The 16316-nt window shown below is 33.9% G+C and overlaps 1 protein-coding gene across 2 annotated transcripts in view; it reads right to left on the bottom strand.

Moving 5' to 3' along the window:
• LOC126890074 (uncharacterized) overlaps positions 1-16316 on the bottom strand; it is a 308382-nt gene that overhangs the window by 272420 nt on the left and 19646 nt on the right. For both annotated transcript variants that reach the window (XR_007700278.1, XM_050658904.1), the window contains exon 3: positions 609-685. Coding sequence is in view for 1 of the 2 variants with exons in the window: in XM_050658904.1 (XP_050514861.1) it covers positions 609-685 (77 nt within the window). In the remaining variant the exon portion in view is untranslated. The remainder of the gene's footprint in view (positions 1-608; positions 686-16316) is intronic.

The following is a 16316-nucleotide window of genomic DNA, read 5'->3' as shown; positions in this document are numbered from 1 at the left end:
AGTTTGATTGGTACACCCGGTATACAATGAAAATTTACCTGTTTAGCAACAATAATATTACATCGTATTGTTCAAAAATCAGGCAATAACGTGTTCAAAAAATCACTTAAATCGGCCAACAGGTTTAGGAAATATGAGACATCAAAATTGACCAAATTTTTAAGTGGGCCGATTTCTATGCACGTAAGTTTAGTTAACCTATAATATTATGACAGACGTCAGTTACCATTGACCATCTCACCAAATATAAAAATGACGTCATATATAGTCCAATAGTCGTCACTACTTCTAGCCAATGAAATGCTCGCTGAAGTAGGAATGGCATATCAAGAAATTTTTTATATATTTTTTCAAATTTAAAATATGGCAAAAAGGGGGAAATTGCGTGCGAGTCTTATTGTTTGACTTCGACCATATGGTTTATTTTTTTAAACGACCCAGTAGTGGGAGCATGCAAAATGGAATTCTATTTTAGTGACGTCACGTTGCCTAGCAAACGTCGATTATCGCATTGTGAACTTCGTTTTGTGACGTCAGCAAAATAGAATTCTATTTTGCGTGCTCCCACCGCTGAATATATTTATGTAAAATATCTAATACAGACTTACCCATTCCCTTTTTGATAAACTCGATTTTCTTTTCACAGTTGTATGGGTATATATTTCCCCACTTCCTCACATATTCGCTAAAAAATAAATGATACACGTCACTATTAAAGAGAAAAAAAAATATGTGATTGAAATTCCAAATTGTTCTATTTTATCATCATCATATTATTACCAAATAGAGTGCCACCATGTATAAAAAAAATCAGGCCCCAATGGCCACATTTTTTTAAGCTGGTTAAGCTTATAATAACGCATAACGCATGTCCGCCAAGGCCACTTGGGATATTTTTTTCTTGAGAAAGGTGGACACGTTATATCCACCATGGCACTCTATGTGTTAACTTGGACATTTTTTAATACCCAAGCTCTCTGACTCGCTTTAGATAATACAGAGATATCGCAAAGGCAAACGTTATTAGCGTGTCAAGACGTAAATAAAGGCAGGTTTACATGTACCAGTAACTGGCGCCAGTCGCACTGGAACGACAATGCTGGCATGGTAGTGGCATCATGTAAACCCTTTTTTGCTCCAGTCCAGCGCTGTCTGCCAGCGCTGTCTCGAATAGAAAGCTGGTCTATTTTTCATGCCAATGGCCCTCGTCCGCGTCCCCTTTAACCCCGTGCCAGTGGTTGTAGACACGTGTAAACACAGCGATCCAGTCGCTGGCGCTGTCGTACCTGTGGTTTCAGTGGCAGTATTAGGATTTTTAATAAGAGTGCCAGTGAGATTGGCGCCAATTACTGGATACGTGTAAACGAACCTATCCAGCGCTGTCTTAGTCAAGCACTCGCATTCCAGTGAGACTGGCGCCAGTTACTGGATATGTGTAAACGTTACTTAAGGGATAACGGTCTATTCCAACACAGGTATCAAGAGAGTTATCGCAAATGTTCTGGGGGCGGGGCTTAACGTTATTATGACAACCGACTTTTGGGATTAAAATGTAACCTAGATATTAATGTTGAGGAATATTGTAATTGTTTTTTATTGAAAAATGAATTTGGATATTGAGCAGGTTGACATGCATGTCAATTTTAATGATTTAGCCAACAATAAATATAAATAATCAGTATCAAAATAATATAAAAGATCTGAATAACTAATATCCTAACCACAAAAAGTAGTCTATTGTAGACAAAATAAGAACGCAACGTGTTTCTCAACACAAGAAACAAGATGATTGACAGTTTTTAGTTTATAAAATTTGTATTCTATAAATTATTTTTATGTTTCATCCCAAATGTCAAATTAGCGTTAACGTTATTACCGTCCCTTATTTCAACCTAAATAGCGGGACACGTTATCCGGTATTAGCGTAATATTCACTCTGCGCTTGCGTACATGTCAAAATAGCGTATTGCGCTATTAGCGTGCGATAAAAATGCATTTGCGATATCTCTCTAATAAAATAAGTGAGTCAAAGTATTACATGACTAACACTTAATGGTAGGGCTGAAGCACAGTGGTCTGACTAGACTACTTACTACGTCAATAATTAGACAAAACTAATTTATGGAGCATGGTCAATAATTCCATGGCAAGCATTGAAACATTAAAAAAATTTGTTTATTTAATCAGATATCACTTTTAGTTTTAAATGAGATATCCATACACTTTTGGCGACTATTTGAATTTGATATTTCTTGTTTACGAGGTGGGGTGGCGATATAATTGATATTGTGCTAAACGTTAAAGAGACATTTGAAAAAGAATGATGAGGCCATCAAAAAGTTATTTCTTGCTTTGTCTAGACGTTTATCACAGCAATAAAATTCCGATAAAAAAAGAACACGATTATTCATACAAATATCTACAAAAAACATAATGAACACAGGTCTAGAAACAACTAACCTGTAACATTTTGAGTAACATTAAATGAACGAAATATTAGCAACAAGCAAAACTTTTGTAATAAATAGGTTAAAAATTATTATACCACTCAAGAAAGGTGATAGGACAGACCCCAGTAATTATAGAGGGATTAATTTACTGGAGCACTATACTGAAACTCACAACAAAAATACTGATGGAGAAAATAATGGCGTGCATAAATATATCGGATAAACAACAAGGATTTAGAAGTGGAAGATCATGTAACGATGTAGTTTTTTGCAAGTAGCGGAGAAATCAGAGAGAAAACAAACCAGTCTTTTTCTGTTTCATAGACCTAGAGAAAGCGTTTGATGGAATACAATTAAAATATGTGTTACACCTATTATATGACAAAAATTCACAACTGGATATCATAAAACTGATAGCAAACATATATTATGTACGAAATAAAATGGAAACTAAAGTCAATGGAAGAATAACAGAACCCATAGAAGCAAACAAAGAAATCAGGCAAGGAGATTCACTAAGCCCTCTACTGTTTAACATAATGTTGGATGCAATAATAAAACAAGTGAAGAAAAAAAGGGTACAAAACGGGCGATAGAGAGATAAAAATACGTTGATGACACTGTGTTAGTAGCAGAGTGCGAAGACGACCTACAAAGATTACTGCACGAATTCAACATTAACGCAAAAGAAATGAATATGAAAATATCAGCCCAAAAAACAAAAAGCTTAGTAACATCCAAAGAACCAATAAGATGCAAATTAGAGTTAGACAATCAAATTATACAAGTCAGCCGACAACAATATCGAAGAAGAGGTAAAAGACCAAATAATTAAAGCCAGTAGAACGGCCGGATGCCTTAACGACACAATTCGGAAAAACAAACACTTAAGAGTGGACACAAAGGCCCGAATATATGTTAGTTATTACGTTATTAGACCAGTTATGACTTACACGACCGAAACAAGACCAGATACAAGCAAAACACGAAGACATCTGGAGACCAACGAAATGAAGATCTTAAGAAGGATTGCTGGGAAAAGGACTACAGGACAGGGTAAGAAGTGAGGAACTCATTTGCATATGTGGGGTAGACAATATAAATACCTGGGTAAAGAACAGAAAAGAAGAGTGGAATCAACACATAAGCAGGATGTCTGAATCAAGGATAGTAAGAATAGCCAGGGACAAGTCACCATTAGGCAGAAGAAGTATAGGACCCCCAAGGAAAATATGGAATGACAATTTAGGGACAGAATGAAAGGCGCCGTTAAAGAAAAACAGGCAGTACTGTCTATATAAAAGAAAAAGAAGAAGAAAAATGATGAGAAATAAGATAGACATATCTAATACACGCCACTGTTGGTATTTTAAAATTGAACGGGGGGATGCAAAACATTGCTTCAAGAAAATATTGAGGGCGATAGATTAAGAAGTTTTAATAAAACGGTAAACGTTCCATGCATTTAACAGAGGACTTTACAAAAAAAAAGGTTACAAAAAATTTTGCTTGCATGGCATTATACAGGGGTGAAAGGAAGCGTTGTATTTTCTCCTAACTTTAAAAATTCTGTGGAAAAATGGAATAGCTGATTTTGTTTCATAGTCCGGTCATATTATCCCAGAGGCATCACCCAACATTTTGTTATTTGAATTATCCGAATATTAGGTCTGGATCCCGCGTATGAAAAAAAAGTTGATTAATAACAAGCTGAAAATTTGTTAATAGCTTAAGGGTGTCTAGTCGGACAAACTTTGATATATGGTAACACTGGAACAGGGGAAGTTTTAATTCTGGAACAGGTTAAAAATTTGGAACGGTCAGACCACGAAAACGGCACATGTATTTTGTCCGACAGAACAGACTTAAACTCTCCGAACAGAGATTAAACTCTCATGCAAAAATCAGACTGCTATTTATCACCGTTTTAATGAGTGGAACATGTAGAATATGTCAAATGACAGGAATTATGACAGGTGATAAATAGCAGTCTGATTTTTGCATGAGAGTTTAATCTCTGTTCGGAGAGTTTAAGTCTGTTCTGTCGGACAAAATATATGTGCCGTTTTCGTGGTCTGACCGTTCCAAATTTTTAACCTGTTCCACAATTAAAACTGCCCCTGTTCCAGTGTTCCCATATATCAAAGTTTGTTCGACTAGACACCCTTAACCCTTAAACGCCCAACCTTTTATAGGTTCCATGTAAGCCCAAGGGTGGGTAAAAAATGTCCACCTCGAAAATAGCTAATATATTTATTGAAAGTTGTTACAAATGTTAGAAAATGAATTAAACAGAAGAAATGGAAAGAATCTTATGCATAGTAAACACAGCATCTTCTAAAATTTTAATATAAACGATGTACAAACCTTACAACAAAATTACGATGTACATCAAAATTAACATAACATTAAAAGCCAGTAATTCAGATTTGTCGATTTTTTTGATATTCTTCCTTTCGTCCTCATTAGTGTGGCGAATAATTATGATTATGTAATTATATGGTCGATAATTATGTGCATTATGTTGTTGCCAACGAGAAATTATATAGAAACCTTTACCCAAGGGTGGACTTTTTGTGCCCACCCATATTTTGAATTCAAGATATTACTTTTATTTTTAAAAATATCGGTAGAACCAAATTAACATTCGATAAAGGGTCCTCTTTAAAACAATAAATAATTTTTGAAAAATTTCGGGACATGTAATAAATATGTTATAAGGGAATACGCATTAGGTGGACATTTTTTATCCACCCTTGGGCGTTTAAGGGTTAAGCTATTGACAAATTTTCAGCTTGTTATTAATCAACTTTTTTTTCATACGCGGGATCCAGACCTATATCTTTTTTCTTGTACGAGCTGTACCATTTTTTGTAAATAAAAACACTGATTGTCTCATAAAATAGAGGTTGGATTGATAAGATTAGAATGGCCCGCATGCAGCCCAGATCTCAATCCTATTGAGCATTTATAGGATAAATAAAAAAAGCTAAAACTAAAAGCTATAAAAAGCTATTTTAGTGTAGGAAACAAAGGTTGAACCTTGCAAAATGGACACAAGTCCGGTTTTATTTTTTTTCTGGTATATCAAGGGGTGCTTATTATAAGGCTAACTTTTTCTGAAAAAATTTCGCCCCGGAACCCCCCTTTTCACCCCTTTAAAGGGGGTAATTTGTGGTTTTTGCGGAACGTAGCCCTTCCTGTACCTTTTACAAAAAATTTATTTTATAGAAATATGAAGAAGACTATATTTTCTACGATTTATTTCCAACAGCATATGTCTATCATCCACCGTTTAGCAAGGGTAGCGCCCCAAAGTTGACAAGTTTTAAAAAAAGATGTTTTAAAAAAATATATATTTTTCCCTAACTGTAACAGAAATTAAGAAGAAATCCTACCGCAATTATTCATAAATAATTGATTGATTTTTTGGTATAGGTTTCACTTAAGGGTAATTGCTGATTTTTTAATTACAGGGTGTTACATTTTAAAAAACCCCTCTTTATACCATCTGAACTGTTTATGCTAGAGTAAAAAGATTTTCAGCGATTACCCATGTACTGGTGCTATTTACAAATTTGTATAATGCACCCCCATTTTTTCCCCGGAACCACCCCAAAAAAAAGAAAAATTAATAAATAAAGTGATTTTCTTGGAATCCTTCACATACAATGCCCTTTATTAATATGCTTCATACACCATTTTGTGCACGTTATTATTACCCATACATGGACACCAAAAGCGATTTCCTAGTGCAACCCCTGTAGCCAAAAAAAATAAATAAAGTGGGGGGTTGAAAATTTTTTTTTGTTTTTTGCCTTTTGATCCATATGGCCATATGCTTCATCAATAGTGCTTTTCAAAAATATATATGGTTATTGCAACCTCCCTGCGGAAACCACCCCTATCCTTGAAAATATACTGCACAAACTACCCCTATCCCTTGGCGAGCATGTTTTTACGATTTTCTCATTACCTATGCATTATTTTTAAACAAAACTTATACAAGGTTAAAGACCACTATTTACTCTAAAAATTAGGTCCTATTCATTTTTTTCGTATAAGCAACCGTTACGGCACAGTGGCGCCGTAAACCTCATATATGCTTTGGCGGGCTCCAGTTTTTGTTTTTTTTTCGTCATCTGTTCGTTTTATTGATAAAGTACTTATGTAAAATAAAACAACACAGTGTAACCTACAAATTATGACTTATCCACATTTTACAATCTTTGCGCCCCAAAGCCACAGTGGTGGCCCAAAATCAATTTTTGCATATTTTCGCAACCTACACGCATTTTATTGCATTAATGCTACCTTAATAGCACAATATTCACCCCTAAGTGGTCGCTAAGCAGTGGCGGATCCAGGGAGGGAAGCTGGGGGTGATAACCCCCCACCCTCTCAATCACCCCCCAATATCACCAAGTGATATTATATTTAAAGTTTATAAAAATATTCATTTATTTTTATAGAAATTTAACCGATTGACACCCCCCTCTTAACGATGCTGGATCCGCCACTGTCGCTAAAGAATAAAAAGTACGCCATTTTTATAAAAATAATAATATAATATAAGTATTTCTATAAAAATAAATGAATATTTTTATAATCTTTAAATATAATATCACTTGGTTTGAGAGGGGGGGGTGATCACCCCCATCACCCCTTCCTGGATACTCCAGTACTTAGCGACCACTTAAGGGTGAATATTGTGCTATTAAGGTAGCATTAATGCAATAAAATACGTGTAGGTGGCGAAAATATGCAAAAATTGATTTTGAGCCACCACTGTGGCTTTGGGGCGCAAATACCGTAAAATGTGCATAGGTCATAATTTGTAGGTTACACTGTGTTGTTTTATTTTACATAAGTACTTTATCAATAAAACAAACAGATGACGAAAAAGAAAACAAAAACTGGAGCCTGCCAAAGCATATATGAGGTTTACGGCGCCACTGTGCCGTAACGGTTGCTTATACGAAAAAAATGAATAGGACCTAATTTTTAGAGTAAATAGTGGTCTTTATTATTGTAAAACTTTTGTTTAAAAGGAATGCATAGGTAATGAGAAAATCGTAAAAACATCCTCGCCAAGGGATAGGGGTAGTTTTTGCAGTATATTTTCAAGGATAGGGGTGGTTTCCGCAGGGATGTTGCAATAACCATATATATTTTTGAAAAGCACTATTGATGAAGCATATGCCCATATGGATCAAAAAGCAAAAAACAAAAAAAAATTCAACCCCCAATTTTATTTATTTTTTTTTTTGGCTGCAGGGGTTGCAGTAGCAAATCGCTTTTGGTGTCCATGCATGGGTAATAATAACGTGCACAAAATGATATATGAAGCATATTAATAAAAGGCATTGTGTGCGAAGGATTCCAAGAAAATCACTTTATTTATTAATTCTTCTTATTTTTGGGGTGGTTCCGGGGAAAAAATGGGGGTGCATTATACAAATTTGTAAATAGCACCAGTACATGGGTAATCGTTGACAGTCTTTAAACTCTAGCATAAACGGTTCAGATGGTATAAAAAGGGGTTTTTTAAAATATAACACCCTGTAATTAAAAAAAGGGTAATTGCCCTTAAGTGAAACCTATACCAAAAAATCAATCAATTATTTGCGAATAATTGCGGTTAGATTTTTTCTTAATTTCCGTTACAGTTAGGGAAAAATATATTTTTTTTAAAACATCTTTTTTAAAAACTTGTCAAATTTGGGGCGCTACCCCCGCTAAACGGTGGATGATAGACATATGCTGTTGAAAACAAATCGTAGAAAATATAGTCCTCTTTATATTTCTATAAAAGAAATTTTTTGTAAAAGGTACAGGAAGGGCTACGTTCCGCAAAAACCACAAATTACCCCCTTTAAAGGGGTGAAAAGGGGGATTCCGGGGCGAAATTTTTTCAGAAAAAGTTAGTCCTATAATAAGCACCCCTTAATACACCAGAAAAAAAATTAAACCGGACTTGTGTCCATTTTGCAAGGTTCAACCTCTGTTTCCTACACTATTTGCCGTCATCCTAGGCCTCCAGAAAATTTGGTACAGTCATGGCCCTGGTAGAGGAATATCGGGCTATTCCTCAGGCAAGGAAAACACATCTTTATTCGATACTAAACAGATTGCGAGCAGTCGTTCCTGCAAGAGGTGGACATACCCGCTATTGAATTGTTTTGTTTTGTTGTTAATTTTGTTTTGTTTTGTTAATTTTAGTGCGTTTGACATTTTTAATTAAATAAACCTTCAAAGCAGTGTTTTTATTTACAGCTCTTACAAGAAAAGAGATATTCGGATACTTTAAAAAACAAAACCTTAGTGATACCTCCAGGGGTCCTATTTTCGAATTTTTTCGAGCATATTTCGCATACGAAATTAGAAGAATTTCGCTTGAAATCCGGTGTCTTGTATTTTCGAATACTTCGTGTACGAATTTTTTCGTATACGACGACTCAAATGGGTATGAACCATTCGAATCGTGATGCTCGTACACGAATTATTGTTGTCATTTCAAGGTCATTTCAGCTGTCAGGATAGTTTTAGCTGATAGTGTTGTTGGCTACAATATTTTTACATTGAAATTTATTTTCAATGGCTGGTTTAAATAATTCTTTAATAGAAAGAAAGGACATGTTGTACGATTATGCCTTGAAAATATAACCTAACCTAACTTTATGTACGCATTTTAGCATTGGATCTAAGCTCCAAACTTGACATATTATGGCACCGTTGCCATATCCTCAATTTTTTCACACTATCACACTACATAAAGGTGTATCACACTACATAAAAATCGCTTTGAAGTAAAGTTTTGAAAAGTAAATAGTAAAATATCAGTATAAATACTGGATACAAAAATAATATTAAACAAAATAGCACACTTTCTGCGGACTTTGCAAATCGATATTACTAAAATATGTATACCTATGCAATCTTAAGATTTGATTACACTTAAAATAACTGCTAAACAACTTTTCGCAAAAATGGCCTTTTTTTATAATTTGTTCAGACTGTAAGTCGTTATCTTTATACATTAAATGTTCTTATACAATCTTATTCTTGTACATTATACCCCCGTATATATGGATAGCGCTTATCAAAAAGGTACCAACAGCCATTTTGCAGTTTTGAGTAAATTAAGATTAAAGATTTATCAGTTTTAAAAATCGGCATTTTATCATTTTTTAGGTTTCTCAATTTTTTTAGGGGAAAGATTGAGTTTAGATATTTGTCTTATATAACAAAATATAATAAAATAGTTTTTCTCTTTTTTGTAGTATGAAATGGCGCTTGGTTCTTTTTTGATAAAATCTAAATAATGTATATGAATCTGTTTAAATACTAATTTTAGGATTTGGATCTTTTTATATAAAACTACTGTTTACTTGGATCCTTTTATTAAATAACAGAACATTAATAAGTTGTTAGTACCATTCAATTATAACCTTTTTTTAATAACCTGTCAACATTAATTAAGCTTCATTACATTTTAATGTACATTTACACTGAAAGTCGATATATGTTTTTGTTCCTTCAATATTCCTTTCAGTGTGTAGTGTTTTTTGTTACCGTCTTTTAATTTTTTTTCTGGATTTAAAAGACTGTCCGGGATATTTTGCAAATCCCCCTTTCTTTAGTCGACCTGTTAGACGAGTGTGGTGTTGTGGTTCGTCTTCTTGTTCATCATCTTGTTCTTGGTCTGTAGAGTCAAATCAGACTCATCAGCTTCTTTCATCATTTTATATATTTCAGCACTTCTTAAAGATGATGATTATCAGAAGGACTTTACGAAAACACGTTAATCAAAAGAAAACCAAATGATTGAAATGAAGAATGTCAAAAGGAATCCAAGCGACATGCGACATGATAAAACTTTCGTCGCTTGGATCCGTTTAGAGATCAACAGAGTCCTATAATTCATAACACGCAACTTGGTAACCTTTGCCAAAAGAGGTCTCTGACGTTTAGTTGGTGCTTGGGACTTTTTAGATAAACAAAGTTTAATATTATCGGCCAGTTAATGTAATTAAGTCAGAAATGGCAATTTGGCGCTTGGTACCTTTTAGATAAGCGCTATCCATATAACAAGTATAACATTTTGCGATTATACCATTGATTGAAATTATACAAGAAATAGACAAAGTATGGCAACATTGTGACTCTTCAGATGACAAATAACTTCAATGTTATTCGAATTTGCAGTGTTGTCGCTACAAATTCTGCTCGTATACGTATAACATTTCGAAGGACGTTCAAAAATACACATTCACGTTCGTATACGAAATTTTTCATTCGAGTTAACTCATATGCGAAAATATTCGATTTAATTCGAAAATACGACCCCGATAATACAAAAGGAGTATGAAACAAAATCAGCCCTCCAATTTTTCCATAGAATTTTTTAAATTAGGAGAAAAAACAACGCTTCCATTCATCCCCGTATAATGCCATCCAAGCAAAAATTTGTTGTTACCGGAATAATAGCAAACGACATCAATACATGTAACTACAAACTGATGCAAGAATCTTGAAAATCGGAGTACAAATAAAGTTATAGATTGTCAAACTTAATCAAACATTTTGGGTGGCGGAATTTAGTGCCGGTGAGTGTATATCAAGATAGCCAACACGAATTTTACGGCTTTTCTGACCGCCGAGATAAACCGCATAATTTCACGTGCAATATGTACTATTTTGGGTTCAACCTCCTTTTCAAATACGCAAATATATCGAGAAACACAAAGGTGACACACTACAAAACAATAACATAATGTGAAGTTATTGGGTGTTTATTATTAGTCCAATTTTCATGACTAGTTCTTTTAGTACCAATGTGGAATGGCAGTTATGTATTTAACAAATATTGCAGAGTTGGAATGGCAATACCTTTTGCTGTGTCTAGAGATATACGAGGCGTACACTAAAAGTTTTGCACACATAATAAAAGCAAAACATTTTTTTAATAGAGGGAAAAAAGGATTTTTGGGAAAAATCAGCTTTATTGTTTTGTTTTTAAAATAAGCAATAGAGCATAAAATATGCAAATTAATGGAGAGGAAATACAACAAGTGAACCATTTCCAATACTTAGACGTTACAATTGAAAATAATGGAAGGCAAAAAGGTCAATTTTGTAAAATTGGCAACAAAATAATTACTAAATAGTTAATAATTACTGAATAGTTAATAATTACTAAATATTAGTAATTTTGCAAATTTTGTCAAAATTGGCCAAAAACAAAAAAAAAATACCTACTAAAATTACTAGCCAGTTGTGTCTGAGTTTAGCGAACCAACTATACTTTCATTTCTGTTAACAGACCATTCACTAGTTAATAGTTTTCGAAATTTAAGTAAAAAACGGGAAAAAGCAGAAATTTCTCGCTTTTTTCGTGATTTTTTCAATGTTGCGTCACGAAATTTTGTCCGCAAACCTCATATTCGGATTCAGCACCCCAAAATACAGGTAGAATGAAAGAAATCGGAACTACTCCAAAACTTTCCCACTAGGGGGCTCCTAGAGTACCAATTGACTGAATTATTCCAACGATAAGTATGTTAGTTTTTCAATCAAATAATTTTATTGGTGACTTTTTCATTGGAAATTTCTCGTTTTAAAAGCTCCCAAACATTTTCTATGGGATTAACATCAGGAGCTTAAGAATATATTAAAAAAATATAAATTAATAATATAAATATAAATTATGTAATATTATAATAAAAAAATATAAATTACTAATAGTTTCAAATGTTTTATTGCTGTTTGTTATGAAATACAGAGTGAGTTTTATGTATGGAAACGCTCCATTATCTCGGAAACGGATTGCACGGTTTTTATAAATTTTGGTGGGTAGGTGTTTTCTAATGCGGCCGATATTCTAGTGATAATCACATTGTTGTCAGATCTCCCATTATTCTGGAAATCTAATGAACTTTCTTATTTCAAATCGAACACCCTGTATATTTTTTGCGTGTTGAAGTCCTTAAGAAATACTGATAATTTTTCATGTTATATTCCCTATACCTGAATGCCATAGTTTCGGAGTTATTGCTACAATTATTAAACAGTTAAACAAATTATAAAAATCAGTTTTTTCGGCCCGTGTAGATTTTATTTTACATTCTTTGGATCATTGGGAATAAAAAAGGTCTTTTGTAATTTTTCTCTAAAGTTAATTGTTTTCGAGTTATAATCAATTTAAAACTGAAAAAAAATTAAATAATGACGATTTTCAAGGTTTAGAAACACAAATAAAAAATATTATTTTTGAAACTGCGGAGTACTCAAATTCAAGACAAATCCTTCTTATAGGGGTTTGCTATAAAAAATTTTGGCACGTTTTATTCTAAAACATTGCTTTTTAATAATTATTAATGAAGCGCATTGAGAGGACGGGCGATCGGGCTGCATTAACAACCAAAAAACAATAATAAACAACAATATTTTAGAATGAAATAAGCTCAAATTACTTATTGGTGACTGATAAAATAAGGCTTGAACTTAAATTCGCGTACTTCTCAGTTTGAAAAATAATATTTTTTATTTGTATTTTTGAACCTTGAAGATCGTCATTATTCGTTTTTTTTTTCAGTTTTATATTGTTTATCACTCGAAAACGATTAACTTTAGAGAAAAATTACAAAATAACTTTTTTGTTCCCAATGGTCCAAAGAACGTAAAATAGTCTACCCGGGCCGGAAAAAATTGATTTTTATAATTTGTTTAAATTGTTTTTTTAAATAAATGTAGCAATAACTCCGAAATTATGGCCTGTATGCATAGGGAATATAACATGAAAAATAATCAGTATTTCTTAAGGACTTCAACACGCAAAAAATATACAGGGTGTTCTATTTTAAATAAGAAAGTTAATTAGATTTTCAGAAAAACCGAAGATCTGACAACAATATAATTATCACTATAATATCGGCCGCATTAGAAAACCCCTACCTACCAAAATTTATAAAAATCGTGCAAGCAGTTTCCGAGAAAATTGAGCGTTTCCATAAATAAAACTCACTCTGTATATTTATTATAGTTAATGCATAACATTAACACTATATAACAAAATTAAATTAAAAAATAATTTTTAAACAAAAAGTGGTAAAATAGTTGATTTTTGTAAAAATTCATAGGTGGTCTAAATAATTTGACCAGGGACTGTATGTCATTTCTTATTATACCATATCTTGGTAAAAGCACCCAAACTAATGGCCTCTAACTAACTAACTAGGAGAACACTTTGTAAAATCTGTAACCAAAGCTGTCCATAACTCTAACCGGAATATTACAATGGATAATTGGTTTACGTCAGTAAAGCAAGCAGATGATTTATTAAAAAATCCATATAAACTCACTATCGTTGGCACCATTAGATCTGACAAGAAGGAAATCCCACCAGAAATGTTGGATTTACGTAACTGTCCTATTGGTCACTCGAAATTTTGTTTTGGTAAAGAAAAAATAATATTTCAACCATCCGGAAATCCTGAGATAATTGAATCCTATAATTCAACTACAGGTGCCGTCGATACATTCAACCAAATGTGTAGTAATATGAACACCTCGAGAATAACTAAATGTTGGCCACTTTGCATTTTCTATGGCATATTCAACATGGGCATGACAAGGATTCAGAGAAGGCAGATCCACTACAGATGCGATCCACATATTTAAGACACAAACAATCGGAAAATGCCACGAACACAACATAGAACTCCACATCCTCTACAGCCTTTGACTGTATTGGGAGAAATAAATTATTTATTGAAATGAAAAATCATGATATACCAAATACCAGCAAAGTTAATCACATTAACAAAACTAACTATGGATGGTTCTGGAGCTAAAGTAACAACAGAGGAAGGTAGCACAAAATCAATATTGCAATAGAAAAAGTAGTGTAACAAGGCGATTCCCTGTCAATCACATTATTTAACATAGCAGTAGAAGGAACAGTCAAGGCCAGCAAAATTAAAGGAACTATAGACCATAGCCCACTCCTCAACACAAATACAGTGGGTGATCATATTATTAGAGCCACCTCAGAAAATTTTACTTTTGTTTAATAATGGTATGTAAGTTTTTTCTTTATACAGTCCACGTTGCCTTTGAAACTTTAGAAATGGATGCTATGTTTCTGTTGGAGTGATTAGTGTTCAATAATAAAGTTTTTATTTCTGCTATTTTCCTTGGTGAGATGTCTTTGGATTTCCATGCTGTTCTGGTACCACTAGTGTAACGAACGCGCAATTTTTACTAAATTTACAAAAAATAGTATAGGCCTGTCAGAATATCACTAGAGAGCAATGGAAACTAGCAAAGTTTATTATAACTCTAAACACCAAGAATACAAAATAATAGGCACACGAGTTGCAAACTAGGCTGGGCAGCACTGACAAACAATGACATCTGAGTCACGCATTGCCACACATGCGTGTTGCCACTATTGTCAGACTATTTATTGCACTTTCATAAAGTGTAACAAAACAGCCAAATGGAAACAAATGCATTAATATATGATACAGCTCAATTATATACCCTTCCTCTAAAACATTGAATTTTACTAGGTGGCTCTAATAATATGATCACCCACTGTAGTTGCATCAGATGATTTAGTTCTTATGGGAAGAGACAAGGAAAGATTAAAAGAAGCAGTAACAATCCTGGAAAAGAGGTCTAGAAATTAACGAAGGTAAAACAAAATATCTGCTCTGCTCTAGAAGACAACAGAACGAGAGAAACCAAAATGGAAAACTACACTTTTGAAAGAGTCCAAAAAATTTAAATATTTGGGAGTAATAGTGAATGGCCAAATGAGAGATGTGAAGAAGTAACAGGTCGGATACTAGCAGGCAACAAAACATACTGGAGATATCATGGCTAATGAAGGATACGAAATACAAAACTGAAAATATACAGAGTTACAATCAGACCAGTAGTTATGTACGCAGCTGAGACAATGTGCGGCACGGAAAAAGATGAAGAAAAATTGAGAATATTCGAAAGAAAAATCCTCAGACGGATTATGGACCCGATAAGAATGGACAATGGAGAAATGAGAAGAAGAATGAACCATGAGCTAAGAGACATAATGAAGGGAGAAGATATAGTTAGATTTATTAAAGGGCAGAGGCTGAGATGACTGGGACGCATAGAGAGAAGGAAAAACGACCTACTGATTAAGAAGATCACCAGATGGAAACCAGAAACTGAAAGACCAAGGGGAAGACCCAGAGAGAGATGGGAGGACCACGTCACGAGATATCAAAATTCTGGAAGTGAGAAACTGGAGGAAACTACTAGGCACATATCGAAATGAGTGGAAGAAAATTGTAAAAAAAGCCAAGTCATACAACAACCTTTGACAACACAGAAGTGGAAGGAGGAGTGATTCACCAGAATAAGTGAATCAGAGAGCTCTAAGTAAGAGCGGGAAATACTGTCATACTACTCTTAAATTGAACGGAAAACCAATGAGCAGAAGAATTTATATGTTAGAAGTGCATAAATGCTTAGTACAACCATGGCTTGAACAATGTTTGAAAATAAAAACTTGGTCAACATCAGTCCGTGAAAATATTCACAGAATTGTACCTCTGCCAGTTCAAGACAATCGTGTGGAATCTTCTTCTTTTTCTTTTGGCTTCCTAACCCTGGATGGGCCTTTGCCTATCTGGCTAGGTTCTTCCATTCCATTGTCTTATATTCATGATTTTCAGGTCGTCTTCCACGTCATCCAACCATCTCGTTCGTGGTTCATCAACCAACTTGTGGGGATCCTGGACCTTCAAAAGGAATCATGTGCCACATCTGCTCTACGAAGAAACGTGGATGTCTACTCACTTTTGTTGTCGCTAA

The sequence above is a fragment of the Diabrotica virgifera genome, chromosome 8 (genome assembly GCF_917563875.1).
Source record: "Diabrotica virgifera virgifera chromosome 8, PGI_DIABVI_V3a".
Taxonomy (NCBI): Eukaryota; Metazoa; Arthropoda; class Insecta; order Coleoptera; family Chrysomelidae; genus Diabrotica; species Diabrotica virgifera.
This window is presented reverse-complemented; position numbering and strand designations above follow the sequence as displayed.